This window comes from Pseudophryne corroboree, chromosome 4, assembly GCF_028390025.1.
Source record: "Pseudophryne corroboree isolate aPseCor3 chromosome 4, aPseCor3.hap2, whole genome shotgun sequence".
NCBI classification, from domain to species: Eukaryota; Metazoa; Chordata; class Amphibia; order Anura; family Myobatrachidae; genus Pseudophryne; species Pseudophryne corroboree.
This window is the reverse complement of record NC_086447.1, coordinates 601259166-601283864: the sequence shown is the minus strand read 5'-3', so window position 1 is coordinate 601283864 and position 24699 is coordinate 601259166. Positions and strand designations below refer to the sequence as shown.

General features: G+C 46.5%; 1 protein-coding gene across 2 annotated transcripts in view; it reads right to left on the bottom strand.

The window, feature by feature from the left end:
- ARID4B (AT-rich interaction domain 4B) overlaps window positions 1-24699 on the bottom strand; it is a 375127-nt gene that overhangs the window by 81953 nt on the left and 268475 nt on the right. For both annotated transcript variants that reach the window (XM_063917566.1, XM_063917567.1), the window contains exons 9-11: window positions 18269-18348; window positions 18111-18184; window positions 210-358 (exon numbers count right to left, since the gene is read on the bottom strand). In XM_063917566.1, the coding sequence (XP_063773636.1) occupies window positions 210-358; window positions 18111-18184; window positions 18269-18348 (303 nt within the window). The remainder of the gene's footprint in view (window positions 1-209; window positions 359-18110; window positions 18185-18268; window positions 18349-24699) is intronic.

The window sequence follows — 24699 nt, the reverse complement described above, 5'->3', positions numbered from 1 at the left end:
ACAAAATAACTGACATCAAATATAAAAGTACGTTCACAAATATTTTGATATGCTTAATATTTTTTACTTTAATTCATATAGTGCAATCATATTCCATTGAACTTTACAATTGAATACTATGAATTACCATGTGCGCAAAACACGTTTTAGATCTTAGCAAACGGTTCAAAGGTAAATGGAAGCTACAGAAAAACTAAAGAACCACTTGCCTCATCATCACTACTGTTGTCTTCTGGATCATCCTTCGTCTCCTCTTCTTCATCTTCAGTTTCACAACTCGAGCTTTCCTCTTTTAACTCTGCTTTCCAGTTAGCAGGTATAGTTTTGGTTCTTATAAATTCCATGGCATGGTCGAACACTAAAAGCAAATATTAATTAAAATAGTAATTAACAAAAAGACATTTACGTGACTAGATGATCATGTGTAATTTAATAGAAGGGGGGGGAAAAATGCTTTAAATATTACAGTCTAGTGCCTATCTTCATTATTTTTCTGAAACTTGACATTTACATAAGACACTTTGTATGTCATTAAAAAGAATGACTTGATACTTTATTTCAATTTAATGTTTTTACAACTGTAACAAATAAAAAAAATCCTATATTTATTATGTAGAGACTTTAATAAAAGATATTATAAAGTTATATTAAGTTGTGGGGTATGTTATGTTGACATAACTACGCGCACAGTGACTGTGGACATGACAATGCTTACACAGGTCTAATACTGCTGGAAGCATTGCAACTATGCGGGTCTTATAACTTTAACCACCCGGTGAGAAAATGCTGTAAGTAGCAGTACACGTGTGTTGGGATCCCGGGAAGAGCATTATAACTTCAACATACAGTGCACATTCGATATTAAGGAATATGAAAATTACAGAGTAGCTATAATTTAAAGGGATTGAAATATGCCCCTACTTATGTATCCACTTACAAACCCCCATAATGCTACTTAAAACACATGAATCAGGGAGGAATAAACTGGGTAAACTGTTAGCAAGTGACCTACTGGCTCAGTGGGCGGTCTCCTTTATAGAGGTGGTTAAGAATGAGACAGGTAGGGACTGTAGGTTGACCTCAGAAATTGTCTCAGCATTCACTAATATTATTAGAAACTGATTAACCTAAGATCTTTGCAATCTCCTTTTCAAGAGAGAGTATCTGCCTACGTTCAGAAGGTCTGTATCCCCACCATCTCTGATGAGGACAGGAACTGGTTAGACTACCTGTTCACGTTGGAGGAATTGCAAGTAGCTTTATAAAAATAAAATTTAAAACCTACCGGTAAATCTTTTTCTCCAAGTCCGTAGAGGATGCTGGGGACTCTGTAAGGACCATGGGGTATAGAGGGGCTCCGCAGGAGACATGGGCACTATAAAGAACTTTAGAATGGGTGTGCACTGGCTCCTCCCTCTATGCCCCTCCTCCAGATCTCAGTTAGAGAAACTGTTGCCCAGAGGAGATGGACAATACGAGGAAAGGATTTTGTTAATCTAAGGGCAAGATTCATACCAGCCCACCCCATCCACACCGTATAAACTGGAATATACGCAACCAGTTAACAGTTTGAACACAAAACAGTATCAGCTAAAGACTGATCTCAACTGTAACATAACCCTTATGTAAGCAACAACTATGTACAAGCCTTGCAGATTTTGTCCGCACTGGGACGGGCGCCCAGCATCCTCTACGGACTAGGAGAAAAAGATTTACCGGTAGGTTTAAAATCTTATTTACTCTTACGTCCTAGAGGATGCTGGGGACTCCGTAAGGACCATGGGGGTTTATACCAAGCTCCAGACCGGGCGGGAGAGTGCGGACGACTCTGCAGCACCGACTGAGCAAACGCAATGTCCTCATCAGCCAGGGTATCAAACTTATAGAACTTTGCAAAAGTGTTTGAACCTGACCAGGTAGCTGCTCGGCAAAGCTGTAAAGCAGAGACGCCTCGGGCAGCCGCCCAAGAAGAGGCCACCTTCCTAGTGGAATGGGCCTTTACCGAATTTGATAACGGAAATCCTGCCGTAGAATGAGCCTGCTGAATCGTGTTACAGATCCAGCGAGCAATAGTCTGCTTCGAAGCAGGAGCGTCAACTTTGTTGGCTGCATACAGGACAAACAGTGCTTCTGTTTTCCTAACTCGAGCCGTCCTGGCTACATAGATTTTTAAGGCCCTGACAACATCCAGGGACTTGGAATCCTCCAAGTCACTCGTAGCCACAGGCACCACAATAGGTTGGTTCATATGAAATGAAGAAACCACCTTAGGCAAAAATTGAGGACAAGTCCTCAACTCTGCTCTATACACATGGAAGGTCAAATAGGAGCTCTTGTGAGACAAGGCCGCCAATTCGGACACCCACCTTGCAGATGCCAAGGCCAACAACATGACCACCTTCCAAGTGAGAAATTTCAATTCAACCGTTTGAAGAGGTTCAAACCAGTGAGACTTCAGGAACCGTAACACCACGTTAAGGTCCCAAGGTGATATTGGGGGCACAAAAGGAGGCTGGATGTGCAGTACTCCCTTTACAAAAGTCTGGACTTCTGGGAGAGAAGCCAATTCCTTCTGAAAGAAAATAGATAGGGCCGAAATCTGTACCTTAATGGAGCCTAATATTAGGCCCATATCCACTCCTGTCTGTTGAAAGTGGAGAAAACGGCCCAGATGGAAATCTTCCGTAGGAGCATTCTTGGCTTCACACCAAGAAACATACTTCCTCCAGATACGGTGATAATGTTTTGCCGTCACCTCCTTCCTAGCCTTTATCAGAGTAGGGATCACTTCCTCTGGAATACCTTTCCCAGCTAGAATTCGGCGTTCAACCGCCATGCCGTCAAACATAACCAAGGTAAGTCTTGGAACACGCAGGACCCTGCTGTAACAGGTCCTCCCTGAGAGGAAGAGGCCATGGATTTTCTGTGAGCATCTCCTGAGGATCTGAATACCAGGCTCTTCGAGGCCAATCTGGAACAATGAGTATTGTTTTCACCCTTTTTTGTCTTGTGATTCTCAATATTTTTGAGATGAGAGGAAGAAGGGGGGGGAACACATAGACCGACTGAAACACCCAAGGTGTCACCAAGGTGTCCACCGCTACTGCCTGAGGGTCCCTTGACCTGGCACAATACCTCCAAAGCTTCTTGTTGAGGCGTGACGCCATCATGTCTATGTGAGGAATTCCCTAAAGACTTGCTATCTCTGTAAAAACTTCTTGATGAAGTCCCCACTCTCCTGGATGGAGATCGTGTCTGCTGAGGAAGTCTGTTTCCCAGTTGTCCACTCCCGGAATGAAGACCGCTGAAAGAGCGCTTACTGTACGTGACTTTCCGCCCAGCGAAGAGTCCTGGTGGCTCCCGCCATTGCCACTCTGCTCCTTGTCCCACCTTGGCGGTTTACATGAGCCACGGCTGTGACGTTGTCTGATTGAATCAGAACCGGTAGGTCGCGAAGAAGATCCTCCGCTTGTCATAGGCCGTTGTCTATGGCCCTCAATTCCAGTACGTTGATGTGTAGACAAGCCTCCTGGCTTGACCATAGCCCCTGAAAATGTCTTCCTTGTGTGACTGCTCCCCATCCTCGGAGGCTCGCATCCGTGGTCACCAGAACCCTGTCCAGAATGCCGAACCTGCGACCCTCTAGAAGGTGAGCACTTTGCAGCCACCACAGGAGACACACCCTGGCCCGGGGGGACAGGCTTAACTTCTGATGTATTAGTAGATGGGACCCGAACCACTTGTCCAGGAGGTCCCACTGAAACGTTCTTGCATGAAACCTGCCGAAGGGGATGGCCTCGTAGGCTGCCACCATTTTCCCCAGAACTCAAGTGCATTGATGAACAGACACTCTTTTTGGTTTTAGCAAGTCTATGACCATATTCTGGAGATCCTGGGCTTTTTCTATCGGGAGAAAAACCCTCTTCTGTTCCGTGTCCAGAATCATGCCTAGGAATGATAGTCGAGTCGTTGGAATCAATTGTGACTTTTGGCAGATTGAAAATCCAACCGTGTTGTTGTAGCACTCTCAGGGAGAGCGACACGCTCTTCTGCAATTAATCTCTCGATCTTGCTTTTATCAGGAAATCGTCTAAGTATGGGATAATTGTGACTCCCTGCCTGCGCAGGAGCACCATCATCTCCGCCATCACCTTGGTGAAAATCCTCGGGGCTGTGGAAAGCCCAAACGGCAACGTCTGAAACTGGTAATGACAGTCCTGTACAGCGCATCTGAGGTACGCCTGATGAGGAGGATATATGGGGACATGAAGGTATGCATCTTTTATGTCGAGTGACACCATAAAATCCCCCTCTTCCCGACTGGAAATCACTGCCCAGAGCGATTCCATCTTGAATTTGAACTTTCTCAAGTACAGGTTTAGGGATTTTAGATTTAAAATGGGTCTGACCGAACCATCCGGCTTCGGGACCACGAACAGGGTCGAATAGTACCCTTTCCCCTGATGGACTAGGGAAACCTTGACAATCACTTGCTGTTGATACAGCTTTTGAATTGCAGCGTACACTACTTCCCTCTCTGGGGGAGAAGCTGGCAAGGCCGACTTGAAAAATCGGCGAGGGGGCACCTTTTCGAATTCCAGCTTGTAGCCTTGGGATACAATATCCATCGCCCAAGGATCAACGTATGACAGAACCCAGACCTGGCTGAAAAGTCGAAGACGTGCCCCCACCGTTGCTGACTCCCTCAGTGGAGCCCCAGCGTCATGCAGTGGATTTAGTAGAAGCCGGGGAGGACTTCTGCTCCTGGGAACTAGCCATAGCAGGCATTATTTTCCCTCTACCCTTACCTCTGGCGAGGAAAGATGAGCCCCGACCTCTTCTGGACTTATACGACCGAAAGGACTGCATCTGATACTGTGGAGGGGAAAGATGAGCCCCGACCTCTTCTGGACTTACACGACCGAAAGGACTGCATCTGATACTGTGGAGTTTTCTTTTGCTGTGGGGGAACAAAAGGCAAAAAGGTAGATTTACCCGCGGTAGCTGTGTCAACCAGGTCCGCGAGACCTTCCCCAAATAAACTTCACCTTTGTATGGCAAAACCTCCATATGTTTCTTTGAGTCGGCATCACCCGTCCATTGGCGAGTCTACAGGGCGCGCCTAGCAGAAATCGCCATGGCGTTGGCTCTCGACCCCAGCAGCCCAACGTCTCTTTGAGCATCCCTCATATATAAGACTGCGTCTTTAATGTGGCCTAAGGTTAATAAAATGGTATCCCTATCTAGGGTATCAAGGTCAGCTGACAAAGTATCTGTCCAAGCTGCAACTGCACTTCCCACCCATGCCGATGCTATTGCCGGTCTGAGCAAAGCACCTGTATGCGCATAAATAGACTTTAAAGTAGTTTCCTGCCTGCGACCAGCAGGATCTTTGAGGGCTGCCGTGTCCGAAGACGGTAGCGCCACTTTCTTGGACAGGCGTGTTTAAGCTTTGTCCAACCCGGGTGAGGATTCCCAACGTACCCTGTCCCGTGCAGGGAAAGTATATGCCATAAGAATCCTCTTGGGAATCTGCAGTTTTTTATCAGGAGTTTCCCAAGCCTTTTCAAATAACTCGTTAGGTTCATGGGATGGGGGAAAGGTTACCTCAGGTTTCTTTTCCTTATACATGCGCACCCTCGTGTCAGGGACCGAGGGGTCATCTGTGATATGCAAAACCTCTTTTATTGCAATAATCATATAATGAATACTTTTTGCCACCCTCGGGTGCAACCTCGCTTCATCGTAGTCGACACTGGAGTCAGAGTCCGTGTCGGTATCAGTGTCTGCTATCTGGGATAGAGGACGTTTTTGAGACCCAGAAAGCCCGGTGACCCAGCCAAAGCCGTGGATTGACTCCCTGCTCTTTCCCTGGACTCTGCTTTGTCCAATAATAAGGTCATATTTGCATTTAAAACATTCCACATGTCCATCCAATCATGAGTCGGCGTTGCCGACGGCGACACCACAATCATCTGCTCCACCTCCTCCTTAGCTGAGCCTTTCGCATCAGACATGCCGACACACTCGTACCGACACCCCCACACACACAGGGAGAGACAGAAAGAGTATGCCAGCACACACCCAGCGGCAACTGACACTGGAAAATAATGTCCCAGATAACAGCGCTTTTATATTAGATTACTGTGTAATACACTCACTGCGCCTTACAAGTGCCTTCCCCCCTCTCCTCCTCTTTTCAGCCCTGTGTCACCGTGTTCAGCGGGGGAGAGACCGGGGAGCCAGCTTCTCTGCAGATCTCTGTGGAGAAAATGGCACTGGTTAGTGCTGAGGGACCAAGCTCCGCCCCCTCCCGTGGCGAGCTTCGGTCCCGCTCAAAATATTTCAAACTGGCGGGGGATATAAAAAATTACTGCCTCCGCAGTGTCTATGTCAGATCCAGAGGTTGTAATGCCGCCCAGGGCACCCCCCCTGCACCCATCAGTGCCCGCTAGTGTGTGTGTGGGAGCAATGGCGCGCAGCGTTACCGCTGCACGCTTACCTCAGTGAAGATCCGAAGTCTTCTGCCACCTTGAAGTCTTCTTTTCTTCTTATACTCACCCGGCTTCTATCTTCAGGCTCTGCGAGGAGGACAGCGGTGCGGCTCTGGGACGAACGGCGGGGGGAGACCCGCGTTCTGACTCCCTCTGGAGCTAATGGTGTCCAGTAGCCTAAGAAGCAGAGCCTATCACTTAAGTAGGTCTGCTTCTCTCTCCTCAGTCCCACGATGCAGGGAGCCTGTTGCCAGCAGTGCTCCCTGAAAATAAAAAACCTAACAAAATTATTTTTCAGAGAAACTCAGGAGAGCTCCCCTGTAGTGCACCCTATCTCCTCTGGGCACAGGATCTAACTGAGGTCTGGAGGAGGGGCATAGAGGGAGGAGCCAGTGCACACCGATTCTAAAGTTCTTTATAGTGCCCATGTCTCCTGCGGAGACCGTCTATACCCCATGGTCCTTACGGAGTCCCCAGCATCCTCTAGGACGTAAGAGAAAATATGGCTACTGGCAAGAGTCCTGGCCCTGATGGTTATACAGTTTTGTACTATAAAATGTTTCAATCTATTCTACCTAAGATGTTGGCATTTAATTCCATCTCGGATAGGGCCGGTTTCACTTTCACAGTCCCTCAAAGCACATTATGGGTATCCATAAGTAGGGTAAGTAATCAGCCCTATGCTCCTGCTATAACAGATTTCCCTCTTGAGCCCAGAAGTCAAATTATTCGCTAAACTTATTGCAAACTGACTTAAGATTCTCCATTCTACACTGATCTATTTTGATTAGGTTGGATTTGTTTTGGGCCGTGAAGCACTGGATAACACCTCTAAGGTGATTAATCTGCTTTGTCAGAGCAGTCTCTGGCTTTCCTGAACTCGACAGATGCAGAAAAGGTGCTCAGCAGAATAACTGGCTGCTCATGAGGTGGTAGTTAGCACAAATGGGGCTGAGCCCTACCTCTTTACATAGGATCATGGCCTTATATGAGTTCCAGTTCAGATCACCAATGGCACCCGAAAAAGTTGCTCATTATTGCCCTCATTTTTTTCATGTGTATGGAAGCGTTGGCTAAGTCAATCTGCTTGAACTCCGACATATCTGGGCTGTTAATAGGTGGCCATGAATACAAGGTGGCCTTATTCACGGACTACCGCTTGGTTTCCCTGTCCAATCCTTCTGTTTCTATACTCAATCTAATATCTGAGTTTAGAGAATAGGTCTCTCGTACTTTCAAATTAATTATTGCAAAATTATAGCGGTTAACTTTACGGTCACCCCCATGGTAGTGGAAATTCTGAAGGGTGCTTCAAGACCTGTCATTGCTGTTTTCTGACAACTTTCTACCCCTTCTAACAAAGATCGGAGGTGAGCTTTAAGACTAGCGACGGGGACATTCTCGTGGTTGGGTCGGCTAAGTATCATTAAAATTAATGTATTTCCTAGAATACTCTACTTTCTCCAAACCTTCCTGATACATGTGCCCAAGAGCTTGTTTCTGAGAATCCATCGTCGGTAAGAGGTTTTTTTTTGTTTAGTTTTTTTTGGGGGGAGGAAACTCACATCTGACAAGATGTACTCTTTCTATGCAGACATTTAGGTAGTTTTTATCCAGCCCACTTCTTTACATATTGTAAGGCACTGTCCCTCAGCAGAGTTCTGCAATGGTTCAGGCCGGAGTCAGATGGACAGTGGGTGGCGATTGAGTGTCATGGACTCCCAGTACGGCTTGGAATGGCGGCATGGATGTCGCCCCTTCCCTCAAGCTCGCACTTGACTGTAGGCCCAACTCTGACTCTTCGGAAATCTTTAAGAGAGTGTGTGTTCTCTGCTCTCTTCTATGCACCCATTTTTCACAACCCTGACTTTCCGTCCAGAATGACTTCTTCCTCTTTTCATCTTTGTATACAGGCTGGGGTCGTATGCATTGGCCAGCTGACGACTGCATCTGATGTGCACTCCTTCAACCACGTCTGAGACCTGGGATCTACCTACCTCCGTGATATGGAGATACCTCCCTATTCAACATTTTCTATCCAGTGGACAGATTTGAGGCTGCTTGTAGACGTCTTTAGAATCATTCTGCCAATCCCAGACCCATCCTCAGCATTTTCTCTCCTCAGACTATAAACTTTTCATAGAGTATCCTTTTGCTTCATTGCCGCGCTTCATGACTGACTGGGAAAGGGATCTGGGTGTCCAGCTAAGTCCTAAAGATTGGGACAAGATCTTTCATACCACCATGTTCTGCTTGGTCAGTTATTCGGTGGTAAAGACTCAGTTTAAATTCCTTGCCCAATGCTACAGATGGCCCGCTGTGCTTGCTATAATATTCCCAGGGATTTTTGCCACATGCTGGATATGTGCCTTGGCTGTTGGCTCCCCATTCCATATCTGGTGAGAATGTGCTGCCCTATGCCCCTTTTGGAACTCTGTGATTTCTTTAGATAGAGAGATTATGTGCTAATCTCTTTATTTAGATAAAGAGAATACGTTCGCTCGAAACCCGTTTTCTTGTTGATTGTCCTGTTTCTTCCTACAAAAAGTCACTTTTCAAGCATCTTAACAGTGCAGCTAAGGCTGTAATTGTGATCTACTAGAGATCTCAGACTCTCAAAAACATGTAGAGTTCACCAGTCTAGAGTTCTATATGGCAATGGACGATCTTACATTATATATTATGTTCTTCTAAATACAGAGTTCAGTGCCGTCTGGGGATCTTAGCTTTTATTTAAAGAACCTCCCTCCTATTCAGGCTACACTAGCGGGACTCGTTAACTCGCTCCATATTCAAATCAGTTCTTTTTACATATTCTCAGATGGTTTCTCTTTCCCTCCCTTTCCTTTGCCGCTCATTGTGAGTCTCTCTATTGTTTTACCTCTGTATTTTCGATTCTGATCACTGTTAACTTTGACTTGGTATTTATGATGCATCTTATTGTTTTCTATTTATGCCATGTCGTACAATACTTATAACTATGTGTCTTTTGTAGGTGTCACACAACTTTTGCCATTGACTGGTGATCTTAATAAAAAATCCCTTTATTGCAATAAAAATATATATTAAAAAAAAAACAGATGTATCTGACAAACACGGGATGGGCAAACAGTACTATTACTGCCAACTTCATGGCAGTGAACTAGATGGATCCACAGACCTGCATTGCCATGTAGGCTTCCCTACTGTATAATTGTAATGTTATAACTGTAAGTACATTCTAATGCTACTGTAGGTTTCACTGTAATGTGCTGACTGTGCACTGCAGGGAAAATGGATCTGTATTGAAATGCAGGTCTATAAACATGTCAAATTTGTTATCATACGGACAAAGAGCTGAGCAGCATACACGGACTACACAGTACTTGATTAGAGTGGAGGTTTGAGGGAATCTGGTTTTAAAACATTTGAAACAGAAAATCCCCATACTTGTGAGCAAATTGCTTATATTTACACAGGAAGAAAATATCGGAGGAATAATACACCTATGTAAACAAGCCCCAAGACAGGAGTACACAACTACTACTGTCGTCTTCGGAGCCTCCTTTACATGGCAAAGCGTGTCAGCACACATTCATAACCTTAACTAAAATCTTGCTATTTTGGAGGAGTATGTCATTTAAATTTGTGTAGCTGTCCCGTGCATCACGAAGAATCGCCCTTTAAATGGATTTTCAACTTTGAATATCTTTACTAAATTCTCTACTTTTTCAATGCGAAGGCTTTACACTCACATAGCCATGATATCACTTTAATCCGGGACAACTAAGTTTTACACAGGTTCTGTGACTGGCTACAGTATATTGAAGCCTGCATGTCACTTCTTTTTATACAGCCCCATACCTTGTATAAATCATAGGCTGATTACGGCAAGCAGAAATCCAAGCAATGCTGCAGATGAGGGTCAGGCAAAAATTGGAGTATTTGTACTTTGATAAATAAAGTGCAATGTAGTGGCTCTATGACGAGGAGTCCCACAAAAAACAGCATGGGTAAAGATGGGTATTTAGGAGAGATTATATTCGAAGTGGAACATGGCATTAATAGAAGGTTACAAAGCCAACAGTGAAATAATAAGATTTTACTTACCGGTAAATCTATTTCTCGTAGTCCGTAGTGGATGCTGGGGACTCCGTAAGGATCATGGGGAATAGACGGGCTCCGCAGGAGACAGGGCACTTTAAGAAAGAATTAGGAATACTGGTGTGCACTGGCTCCTCCCTCTATGTCCCTCCTCCAGACCTCAGTTAAGGAAACTGTGCCCGGAAGAGCTGACAGTACAAGGAAAGGATTTTGGAATCCAGGGTAAGACTCATACCAGCCACACCAATCACACCGTATAACTTGTGATAAACTTACCCAGTCAACAGTATGAACAAGAACAGAGCACCAGAGAAACCTGATGCAACCATAACATAACCCTTATTTAAGCAATAACTATATACAAGTATTGCAGAAGAAGTCCGCACTTGGGACGGGCGCCCAGCATCCACTACGGACTACGAGAAATAGATTTACCGGTAAGTAAAATCTTATTTTCTCTAACGTCCTAGTGGATGCTGGGGACTCCGTAAGGACCATGGGGATTATACCAAAGCTCCCAAACGGGCGGGAGAGTGCGGATGACTCTGCAGCACCGAATGAGCAAACACAAGGTCCTCCTCAGCCAGGGTATCAAACTTGTAGAACTTTGCAAAAGTGTTTGAACCCGACCAAGTAGCTGCTCGGCAAAGCTGTAAATGCCGAGACCCCTCGGGCAGCCGCCCAAGAAGAGCCCACCTTCCTTGTGGAATGGGCTTTTAATGATTTTGGAGGCGGCAATCCAGCCGCAGAATGAGCCTGCTGAATCGTGTTACAGATCCAGCGAGCAATAGTTTGCTTTGAAGCAGGAGCACCCAGCTTGTTGGATGCATACAGGATAAACAGCGACTCCGTTTTCCTGACTCCAGCCTTTCTGGCTACATAAACCTTCAAAGCCCTGACTACATCTAGTAACTTGGAATCCTCCAAGTCACGAGTAGCCACAGGAACCACAATAGGTTGGTTCAAATGAAAAGAGGACACCACTTTTGGCAGAAATTGCGGACGAGTCCGTAATTCTGCCCTGTCCATGTGGAAAACCAGATAGGGGCTTTTATGTGACAAAGCCGCCAATTCTGACACACGCCTAGCCGAAGCCAAGGCCAATAGCATGACCACCTTCCACGTGAGATATTTTAACTCCACGGTTTTAAGTGGCTCAAACCAGTGTGATTTCAGGAAACTCAACACCACGTTAAGATCCCAAGGTTCCACTGGTGGCACAAAAGGGGGCTGAATATGCAGCACTCCCTTTACAAACGTTTGAACTTCAGGAAGAGAAGCCAGTTCCTTTTGAAAGAAAATGGATAGGGCTGAAATCTGGACCTTAATGGACCCCAATTTTAAGCCCAAAGTCACGCCCGACTGTAGGAAGTGAAGGAAACGGCCCAGCTGGAATTCCTCTGTAGGGGCATTCCTGGCCTCACACCAAGCAACATACTTTCGCCATCTACGGTGATAATGTTTAGCCGTCACGTCCTTCCTAGCCTTTATTAGCGTAGGAATAACCTCATCCGGAATGCCTTTTTCTGCTAGGATCCGGCGTTCAACCGCCATGTCGTCAAACGCAGCCGCGGTAAGTCTTGGAACAGACAGGGCCCCTGTTGCAACAGATCCTGTCTGAGAGGCAGAGGCCATGGGTCCTCTGTGAGCATTTCTTGCAGTTCCGGATACCAAGTCCTTCTTGGCCAATCCGGAACAATGAGTATTGTTCTCACTCCTCTTTTTCTTACGATTCTCAGCACCTTGGGTATGAGAGGAAGAGGAGGAAACACATAAACCGACTGGAACACCCACGGTGTCACTAGTGCGTCCACAACTATCGTCTGAGGGTCTCTTGACCTGGCGCAATACATTTGTAGCTTTTTGTTGAGGCGCGATGCCATCATGTCCACCTGTGGCAGTTCCCATCGATTTGTAATCTGTGTGAAGACTTCTTGATGAAGTCCCCACTCTCCCGGGTGGAGGTCGTGCCTGCTGAGGAAGTCTGCTTCCCAGTTCTCCACTCCCGGAATGAACACTGCTGACAGTGCTTGCACGTGATTCTCCGCCCAGCGAAGAATTCTGGTGGCTTCCGCCATCGCTACCCTGCTCCTTGTGCCGCCTTGGCGGTTTACATGAGCCACTGCGGTGATCTTGTCTGACTGAATCAGCACCGGATGGTTGCGAGGCAGAGGTTCCGCTTCACTTAGGGCGTTGTATATGGCCCTTAGTTCCAGGATATTGATGTGCAGACAAGTCTCCTGACTTGACCACAGACCCTGGAAATTTCTTCCCTGTGTGACTGCCCCCCACCCTCGGAGGTTTGCATCCGTGGTCACCAGGACCCATTCCTGAATGCCGAACATGCGACCCTCGAGAAGGTGAGCACTCTGCAGCCACCACAGAAGAGACACCCTGGCCCTGGGGGATAGGGTGATCAGCCGATGCATCTTCCCGAGAGTGTGCTACGCTGATCAGCAACTGCTCTCTGGACCTCGCCTTTATGAGGAGATCGTCCAAGTATGGGATAATTGTGACTCCTTGCTTTCGCAGGAGCACCATCATTTCTGCCATTACCTTGGTAAATATTATCGGTGCTGTGGACAGACCAAACGGCAACGACTGGAATTGGTAATGACAGTCCTGTACCACAAATCTGAGGTACTCCTGATGAGGTGGATAAATGGGGACATGCATGAATTGCCGCTAACACTATTTTCCTCTCTATGGGGGAAGCTGGCAGGGCCGATTTGAGGTAACGGTGAGGGGGCATCACTTCGAATTCCAGCTTGTATCCCTGAGATACAATCTGTGAGCGAACCCACTGGTGGCTGAAATTTCGGAGACGCGCCTCCACCGATCCTGGCTCCACCTGTGGAGCCCCAGCGTCATGCGGTGGATTTAGTGGAAGCCGGGGAGGACTTCTGTTCCTGGGAACTAGCTGTATTGTGCAGCTTCTTCCCTCTACCCCTGCCTCTGGCAAGAAAGGACGCACCTCGGACTCTCTTGCCTCTTTGTGATCGAAAGGACTGCATTTGGTAATAATGTGCTTTCTTAGGTTGTGAGGGAATACAGGTTGAGTATCCCATATCCAAATATTCCGAAATACGGAATATTCCGAAATACGGAATTTTTTGAGTGAGACTGAGATAGTGAAATCTTTGTTTTTTGATGGCTCAATGTACACAAACTTTGTTTAATACACAAAGTTGTTAAAAATATTGTATTAAATGACCTTCAGGCTGTGTGTATAAGGTGTATATGAAACATAAATGAATTGTGTGAATGTACACACACTTTGTTTAATGCACAAAGTTATAAAAAATATTGGCTAAAATTACCATCAGGCTGTGTGTATAAGGTGTATATGTAACATAAATGCATTCTGTGCTTAGATTTAGGTCCCATCGCCATGATATCTCATTATAGTATGCAATTATTCCAAAATACGGAAAAATCCGATATCCAAAATACGTCTGGTCCCAAGCATTTTGGATAAGGGATACTCAACCTGTATATGGCAAAAAATTTGACTTCCCAGCCGTAGCTGTGGAAACTAGGTCCGAGAGACCGTCCCCAAACAATTCCTCACCCTTGTAAGGTAAAACCTTCAAGTGCCCTTTTGAGTCGGCATCACCTGTCCATTGCAGAGTCCACAGGACCCTTCTGGTAGAAATCGACATTGCATTTATTCTAGAGTCCAGTAGGCTAATGTCTCTCTGGGCATCTCTCATATATAGGACCGCGTCTTTTATATGCCCCAGGGTCAGTAATATAGTATCCTTGTCCAAGGTATCAAGTTCCTCAGATAAAGTATCTGTCCATGCTGCTACAGCACTACACATCCAGGCCGACGCAATTGCCGGCCTTAGTAGGGTACCTGAATGTGTATAAATGGACTTCAGGATACCTTCCTGCTTTCTATCCGCAGGATCTTTTAGGGTGGCCGTATCCTGTGACGGCAGGGCTACCTTCTTAGATAAGCGTGTCAAAGCTTTGTCTACCCTAGGGGAGGATTCCCAGCGTAACCTGTCCGTTGGCGGGAAAGGATACGCCATAAGCAACCGTTTGGAAATCTGCATTTTTCTATCTGGAGATTCCCAAGCTTTTTCACATAACTCATTTAACTCATGTGAAGGGGGAAAGGTCACCTCGTGCCTTTTTTCCCCAAACATATAAACCCTCTTGTCAGGGACTGGGTTTTCCTCTGAGATGTGCAATACATCCTTCATTGCTATAATCATGTAGCGGATGGCTTTAGCCATTTTAGGCTGCAACTTTGCATCATCGCCATCGACACTGGAGTCAGAATCCGTGTCGATATCTGTGTCAACAATTTGGGATAGTGGGCGCTTCTGAGACCCTGACGGCCTCTGCGCTGTAGGAGCAGGCATGGGTTGAGACCCTGACTGTCCTAAGGCTTCAGCTGTATCCAACCTTTTATGCAAGGAATTAACATTATCATTTAAAACCTTTCACATATCCATCCAATCGGGCGTCGGCGGCGATCCCACATTCATTTGTACCTGCTCTGCTTCCACATAGCATTCCTCGTCAAACATGCCGACACAAGCGTACAAACACACTACACACACAGGGGATGCTCTATTTGAGGACAGAACCCCCACAAGGCCTTTTGGATTGACAGAGAGAGAGTATGCCAGCACACACCCCAACGCAATATGTCCCAGGAATTACACAGTAACTTAGTGTTTACCCAGTAGCTGCTGTATATACTGATTTTGCGCAAAATTTATGTGCCCCCCCCTCTCTTTTTACCCTCTTTGAATCTGCAGGGGAGAGCCTGGGGAGCTTCCTCTCAGCGGAGCTGTGGAGAGAAAATGGCGCTGGTGAGTACTGAGGAAGAAGCCCCGCCCCCTCAGCGGCGGGCTTCTGTCCCGCGATTTTGTGTAAAATAATGGCGGGGGCTCATGCATATATACAGTGCGCAACTGTATATATGCCCACTTTGCCAAGAGGTCTCTAATTGCTGCCCAGGGCGCCCCCCCCCCCTGCACCCTACAGTGACCGGAGTGTGTGGGTTTAATGTGGGAGCAATGGCGCACAGCTGCAGTGCTGTGCGCTACCTCATGTGAAGACTGGAGTCTTCTGCCGCCGCTTTTGAAGTCTTCTTGCTTCTCACGCCAGCTTCTGGCTTCTGGCTCTGCGAGGGGGGACGGCGGCGCGGCTCTGGGATCGGACGACCAAGGGTGCGTTCCGGTGTTCGATCCCTCTGGAGCTAATGGTGTCCAGAAGCCTAAGAAGCATGACCTATCCACAGTGAGTAGGGCTGCTTCTCTCCCCTCAGTCCCACGATGCAGAGAGTCTGTTGCCAGCAGACCTCTCTGAAAATAAAAAAATCCTAACAAAATACTTTCTATTCAGCAAGCTCAGGAGAGCTCACTAAAGTCCGGGCACAGATTCAAACTGAGGTCTGGAGGAGGGACATAGAGGGAGGAGCCAGTGCACACCAGTATTCCTAATTCTTTCTTAAAGTGCCCTGTCTCCTGCGGAGCCCGTCTATTCCCCATGGTCCTTACGGAGTCCCCAGCATCCACTAGGACGTTAGAGAAAATATATTTTGTGGTAATTATGTTTATATTCCCATAATTTCCTTTACAATAGTGTATATTACACCCAAGGCTCGGCTAAAGGGGAAGGAGGCCCAGGAAGGTCATGTTTCCTAGGGTGACAGCAGTGGAGCCAACAAAGGAGCCTAAGCAGCAGCTCTTTCAGCAGCTGCAAGCAAACAAGGAAAGAAAGGAGGAGGGGAAGCATAGAGTTATTCCCTCCCAGAAACCGTGCTCTACAGCAATAGGCTGCATATCGGCTGTCCCTGTATGGCTCCCCCTCCTCACTGACAGAAGCAGCCTTAGTAGGACCTCACTAACCGGCTGCTGCTTCCTGCCTTCTGAGCACTGCTGCGTGGCTGCAACAAGAATGAACAGAAAAAATCTTCAAAAGGTAGGTTAAAGTTTTTTTTTTTGGGGGGGGGGGGGGGGGGGGGGATCTTAGGTTAGGTAAAATTATCAATTAGGGGTTTAATGCTTTCATGGTGTTGAGATGATTTTATTATGATACTAAGAGAGGTAATTAGATCAATGCAGTACATCATGGACCGGATACTAACGTGGACGCAGATGTGGCTGCGTTTTCGCAATGCAATGTCTAATTTTCAAAACGGAGATGCCCTCTTGCAGCGTCTTAGGACAGTGAATTCCCGTCACTGTGCGTATTTAGAAGCATCATCAGTGCACCACTGAAACTTGTACCAGCCCTATGGCAGGTGTAGTTCTACATCAGAGTATGCTCTCCTGTGTGGGCAGCTGAGAGTCTGTGAAAGCAGCTGCTTTCAACCTCACATCTGTTTCGGCTTCGCCACATCTGTTACCTTCCAGAAACATGCATCGGCATTTCTGCGCATTATCGACACTGCGTCCATCTCTGAATCATGTTCCATGTGTGCAGAATTCATCCATTATGTATCAGGCATGAACACAGATACACTTATTGTTAAAGGAAATACTAATAATATTAAAAAATATATATTAGGGATCGATGTCCATCTCTGAACTGCGAGATAAGGTATGCTGCATTCGCTTGGAGTACAGGTAGTTCCCTACCTGATTGGGAAGCAGTGGACAGAGTAACGTGCCTGGACTCACCTTATTTACTTCATGCCCTTAAAACATCTTTCAGGTAGGTGCCATAGCATCTTGTTTTTTAGGGATGTGTTTAAGTGTTTTTTCATGTTTAAAGACTTTATATGAGTATGGAACTTTAACAATATCACACTATTAAATATTTCTTTTATTTTTTGGACCTGGCTACATCAGTGTAAATAACAGAGGGGCAATATGAAAGCTTGTGTGCAGATTGTTGTTCCACATAATGATGGGGCATGATTTACATCTCTATCTTGTAAGTGTAACACCTTAGGGCAGTAGATCACAAACGTGGTATTTAAGGGACCCAGCAGTCCAGGTTTTAGGAATATCCCTGCTTGTGCACAGAGGGTATACTCAAACTGAGGTACTAATTAATTTACCTGTGCCTAAGCATGGATAGCCTTAAAATTTGGAGTGTTGGGGAGCCGTGAGGACCGAGTTTGGGAACCACTTCCTTAGGCTGATTGTATGAAGAGTTTAATTGACGGCACTTCAAAAAAAAAAAATTCTTCGCTCCATCTCCCTATATTGGCTTAACAATAACTTTGCTTTGGATAAGGTTTCTCCAGTTTTGTGGTTCCTTTGAGGACTTCTGTCACAAAAGGACAATATCACAGGAGGGAAAATCCACTCAGAAAGGATTTCTTGGAAAAGGAACATATCCTATTCTATTTGCTAGATTTTGAGTTTGCAATTTTTGTTAAGCTTTCTTGTTGTGGATATTACATGATGTGCTGATGACAGGAAGTGAATTTGTGGATGTTGCCAGTAAGAAAATGGCACTGTCCCTATGACTTGAGATAAACAAAATGAGGCAATACATTTTCTGGAGAGTCTAGAAAATAAAACAAAATAAATAAAAACTTCCAGGTCAAATTTCTCTTACCTGGCTTTAAGATACAGTCGTTTTTAAAGGAGGCGTCATCAATATCTCGAAAATCGTTTTTTGCAACAGAAAAACTGTAAAACGTAAGAAAGACTGTTAGAGTCTGCAAATCCATAACCAATTTATCGCCTATCAAGGAACTTCTAAATTTTACTTACAATTTGCCATCCTTAAATGAGCGTACCAGAATGAAATCTTTTTTTACTGCTATATCATCACGGCAGTCTGGTGAAACTACCTGTTAAATGAAAGCACATTAATTTATCTTTGCTCCCACTCAGAAATTACAATGAGACAAAAAACACAATATAGAAAATAGGATTTTAATTTCCTACCAGTAAATCCTTTTCTCGTAGTCCGTAGAGGATACTGGGGTCCACATTAGTACCATGGGTATAGACAGGTCCACTAGGAGCCATGGGCACTTTAAGACATTGATAGTGTGGGCTGGCTCCTCCCTCTATGCCCCTCCTACCAGACTCAGTCTAGGAAACGGTGCACGAGGAGACGGACATACTCTGAGAGAAGGATATAAAAGGATAGTGGTGAGATTCCGAACCAGCACACACAAACTAGAGGAAAGCCAAGCTAACCAAACTTTAAATCAGGAACAGCAAACGCTGAACCAACAATACTTAACCAAGTAACAGTGCAGGAAGAAACGAAGCGCTAGGCGGCCCCCAGTATCTATGGACTACGAGAAAAGGATTTACCAGTAAGTAATTAAAATCCTATTTTCTCTTACGTCCTAGAGGATACTGGGATCCACATTAGTACCATGGGGATGTACCAAAGCTCCCAAACCGGGCGGGAGAGTGCTGAGGTTCCTGCAGAACTGATTGACAAACTAAAGGTCCTCAGAGGCCAAAGTATCGTACTTGTAGAACTTACCAAACGTGTTCGAACCTGACCAAGCTGCTGCTCGGCATAGCTGTAAAGCCGAGACACCCTGGGCAGCCGCCCAGGAAGAACCCACCGACCTAGTAGAGTGGACCTGTACAGATTTTGAACACGGTAAACCTGCCGTTAATAAGCATGCTGAAGAGTAAGCCTGATCCAGCGTGCAATTGTCTAGTTTGAAGCAGGACACCCAATTTTACTGGGATCATAGAGAACAAAACGTGAGTCAGATTTTCTGTGACGAACTGTCCCCTTCACATAAATCTTCAAAGCCTTCACAACATCCAAGGACTTCGAAGTAGCAGAGGTGTCGGTAACCACCGGAACCACAATAGGTCGGTTGATATGAAACGCAGACACCACCTTTGGAAGAAATTGCTGACAAGTTCTGAGTTCAGCTCTATCTTCATGAAAAATCAAATAGGGGCTTTTGTGAGACAACGCCCTTAGCTCCGACACACACCTCGCAGAAGCCAAGGCCAACAGTGTGACGGCCTTCCACGTAAGAAACTTGACGTCAACGCTCAAACCATTCCGATTGCAGGAACTGCAACAACAAGTTGAGATCCCAAGGTGCCGTAGGAGGCACAAAGGGCGGTTGGATGTGCAGGACCCCCTTCAAAAATGTCTGAACCTCAGGGAGAGAAGCAAATTGTTTCTGGAAGAAAATGGGCAAGGCCGAAATCTGTACTTTTATGGAGCCCAAACGTAGGCCCACATCCACACCTGACTACAGAAATAGGAAGGAAATGCCCCAGTTGAAATTCCACCGCAGGAAGTTTCCTGTACTCACATCGAGAGGCATATTTTTTTACAAATACGGTGGTAATGTTTTGAAGTTACCCCCTTTCTGGCTTGGATCAGGGTTGGAATAACCCTGCCCGGGATCCCTTTCCGGGTTAGAATTTGACGCTCAATCTCCATGCCGTCAAATGTAGCCGTGGTAAGTCTTGATAGACGAATGGCCTCTGTTGAAGAACGTCCACGTGAAGAGGTAGAGGCCACGGGTCCTCTAGGAGCAACTCCAGTAGATCGGCATACCAGGCCCTTCTTGGCCAGTCCGGAGCAATGAGAATTGCTTGAACCTTTTCCCTTTTTATTCTTTTGAGAATTTTTGGGATCAATGGAAGTGGTGGAAATACGTACACCATCTGGTAGACCCATGGAGTCACCAGAGCGTCCACCACCACTGCTTGTGGGTCCCTCGACCTGGAACAATACCGCTTGAGCTTCTTGTTGAGATGAGAGGCCATCATGTCGATTTGTGGCATACCCACTGACGTGTCAAGCACCTGAACACCTCCGGGTGAAGGCCCCACTCCCATGGGTGCAGGTCGTGTCTGCTGAGGAAGTCTGCTTCCCAGTTGTCTACTCCCGGAATGAAGATCGCGGACAACGCCACAGAGTGTCTTTCTGCCCAGAGGAGAATCCTTGTTACCTCTGCCATTGCTGCCCAGCTCTTCGTTCCACCTTGTCGGTTTATATACGCTACTGCCGTCACATTGTCCGACTGAACCTGAATTGCTTGATCTTGAAGAAGATGCAATGCCTGTAGAAGGGCGTTGCATATGACCCTTAGTTCCATAATGTTGATTGGAAGAATGGCTTCCTGACTTGACCATTTTCCTTGAAACTGATATCCCTGGATGACTGCTCCCCAAACTCTGTGGCTTGCATCTGTGGTTAGCAGAATCCAATTTTGAATCCCGAACCGTCAGCCCTCGGTCAGGTGATAAGTCTGAAGCCACCACAGAAGAGAAATCCTGGCTTTTGGCGACAGACGGATCCTCTCGTGCATGTGAAGATGCGATCCGGACCATTTGTCCAACAGATCCAGCTGGAAGGGCCTTGCGTGAAACCTTACGTACTGCAGCGCCTCGTAAGCGGCTACCATCTTTTCCAGAAGGCGAATGCATAGATGCACAGATATCTGGGTTTGTCTCAGAACATCCCGCACCATCGACTGGATCACCAATGACATTTCCAACGGAAGGAATAACTTCTGCGCCTCCATATCCAATATCATCCCCAGGAACGGAAGCCTCCGTGTTGGTTCCAGATGAGATTTTGGTAGGATCAAACTCTACCCATGATCCTGGAGTAGCCGGGTTGAGAGGGCAATGTTGACTAACAACCTCTCCCTGGACGGTGCCTTTATCAGCAGATCGTCCAAGTACGGTATTATGTTCACTCCCTGTTTGCGGAGGAGAAACATCATCTCTGCCATTACCTTGTAGAGAGAGGCCACATGGCAGGGCCTAGAACTGGTAGTAACAGTCCTGTAATGCCAACCTTAGATAAGCCTGATGAGGCAGCCAAATCGAAATATTAAGGTACTCATCCTTGATATCCAGAAACACCAAGAATTTCCCTTCTTCCAGACCTGAGATCACCGCTCTCAGAGACTACATCTTGAACTTGAACACCCATAAGTACGGATTAAACGACTTGGTTGAAAATGGGCCTTACCGAACCGTCCGTTTTCCGAGCTACAAACAGGTTGGAATAATAACCCTGGTTTTGCAGCTGAAATGGAACTGTAACAATGACCTGAGTCTGCCCCCAGTTTCAGAATTGCTTCATGTAAAGTCATATTAGCTTCTTGAGAAGTTGGTAAGCCTGATTTGAAGAATCTGTGAGGTAGGAGTTCCTGAAACTCCAGTCTGTAGCCCTGGGCTATAAGATCTGTGACCCAGGGATCCTGGCATGACGTTGCCCATACGTGACTGAAGAATCTCAAACGGGCTTCAACCTGCCTGTCTATAGGCAGTGCAGTCCACAGTCATGCTGAAGGCTTAGAGGAAGCAGAAACAGGGTTCTGTTCCTGTGAACCTGCAGTTGCTGGTTTTCTGGGTTTACCTCTATTGCCTTTGAAGGCCGTAGAAGCAGCTTTTGGTTTTGTTTTTAAATATCGCTGTCCGAAAGGACTGCAGAGTTGGAGCAGTGTAGGATTTTCTAGTCAGGGGAGCTGCGTAAGGAAGGTACGTATGTAGACTTACCCGTCGTAGCCTTGGATATCAACGCCTTTCCTGGAATACGCGTCCACAATACACTGGAGTAGCCACAAGCCCCTGCGTGCTGACATTGCCATGGCAGTGGTGCGTGCGTTGAGTAAACCAATTTCCTTTATGGCCTCCACCATAAAGTTATTGAATCCTGTATATGCTGTAGGAGTAAAATTATCTCCCCCCTGGGTAAGGAATCTAACCCGTCAATTAGATTACCTGACCATTTTGAAATGGCCCTAGAGATCCATGCACAAGCTATAGTGGGTATCTGGGCCACCCCCGCAGCTGTGTACAGAGATTTGAGAGTGATCTCAAACTTGCGGTCTGCAGCATCCTTCAAGGAAGCTGCCCCAGGAACAGGTAAAAACTATCTTATGTGACAGCCTAGAAACAGATGCGTCAACAATCGGTGGGTTTTCCCATTTTTTCCTATCATCCTGAGGAAACGGGAAGGATGTAACCGTTTTGGGATCTGAAACTTCTTGTCAGGATTTACCCATGTTGCTTCAAATAGGGAATTTAGTTCCTTAGATGCAGGGAAAGTAGCTGAGGATTTCTTTTCTACATTAAAATATAATTCCTCATCTTCTTCTGTCACTTTGTCAGGGATGTGCAGGACATCTCTAATAGATTCTATCAGGGCCTGTATTCCCTGTGACAAAGCTGCATCCCCCCCCTCCTGAGTCCACCTCACCCTCCTCTGGGTCTGATACATCAGCAGCATGCATGATTTGGGCCAGATTACGTTTCTGTGGACAAATGGCAGTGGTCTGAGATGCTGGAATTACCACTGAATCTCTATTCATCAGGTCATCAACAGATTGCCTTAAGTATTGCGTCTCCTTCTCATTTTGGGATAATTTATTTGAAATATTTGAAATCATCCCTTTTAATGAATCTAACCATACTGGTTCAGATCCACTAGCCTGAGAATGTGTACTATCCTGAGTACACAGCAGTGATCCCCAGATTGAGAAAAACACTCTGCTGTGCATGATACACACTCATTTGACATTGTAAATGTGAAAGAAAACACACATACACACACACACACACACACACACACAGGAAAATAGGGTAAAACACAGTTAACTCACAAAGGGCCTTATAGGGAGACACAGAGTATAATGGAGCCAGCCACACAGCGCCTCTATAGCTAAAGTATAAGTTCAGCTGGGCCGCAAACTAAGTACCGGTTAATAGGGTTTAGTATGCCAAATACTGCTCCCCCCCCCCCTTTGCTATGACCCCCTGGTACCGCTGAGGTGCTCTGGAGTACTTGTAGAGGAGCTGTGCTTCCCTGCCAGTCTGCCTGTGTATAGCTGCAGAGGGAAAATGGCACTGGTGAGCTGCTGGATCCGCTCATAGTGAAGGCCCCGCCCCCTTAATGGCGCATGGTCTTCCCGGTTTTTTTTATACTGGCTGAGGTCATTTCTGTTCTACAGTGGGTTAAAACCCCCGTTGAATTGCTGCCAGTGTGGGTATATGGTTGTTGTGGCTTCATCTCGCCCTTCACAGCGGAACACACAGCACCCTGTATGCCTCTGAAGCCTAAAGCAGCAGCCTGCTTGTCAGTGCTGCGCTCCTACCCCTTGTGCCGCCATTAGAGCCGGCAACCCGCTAACTGGGACGCCGGCCACCTACTCGCCACTCTTCTTATTTCTGGCTCTGTTAGGGATGGCTGCGTGCTGCGGGTCTGTACGCTCACTGTGGTGGGGCTTGTGAATAAGACCCTCAGGAGCTCAGTGTCCTGTCAGCGGGGAACAGGACCATTAACCCTAGGGAGGTTGGGCCACCCTCCCCCCTAAGTCCCACGAAGCAGGCAGTCTGGTGCCAGCCAGACATGCCTGAAAACAACAAAAGAGAAAATAAATGCAGAAAACTCTTCAGGAGCTTCCCAAGCATGACCGGCTCCTCCGGGCACATTTTCTAAACTGAGTCTGGTAGGAGGGGCATAGAGGGAGGAGCCAGCCCACACTATCAATTTCTTAAAGTGCCCATGGCTCCTAGTGGACCAGTCCATATCCATGGTACTAATGTGGAGCCCAGTAATGATACTAGGACATAAGAGAAATGGGATGTTTAGGTTACAATGGGCTGGATTCAAATGTGTCCCCCCCCCCCCCCCCCCCCCCCAGACACAATTGCGCCAGCCTGCAGTATTCTTATGTTACTGCTGACAGGCGCGACAAGTTCATTTCAGCTCGCTACCCCTGGGGGTAGTGAGCTGAAATGTGCGTAGAGACCCGTTTTGGTGCCCGAACTGGTCTTTCCACGATCGAGCCTATTACTTTAGTCGGGTTTAGGTGCTTTGCGCGCCTAAACCAGACTGTAAAGGGTGCGATCAACCCGATAATGGGGGCCCATTTGAATATCGGCCCTCTATGTCCCGTCACTTCAGACGGGAGATATGAGGTGCGATAAGATTTGAATTCCGCCCAATGAATATACAGTAGACATGATAGTAGTGTGGATGTAGGATACCAACAACAACTAGGCTGGACACGTTCTCTATGTCTTTACAGTGGCCCTCTGATTTCACAAGTATACAACGTCTCAGGTAGAGAAAATAGCATCAGAAAATAAACCGCAATCGGGCAACTACAATATATGACCTTTCTCAAAGCCAAAACGATGTTTATTTCCTGATGCTGTTCTTGGATCTTACAACGCATTACCCA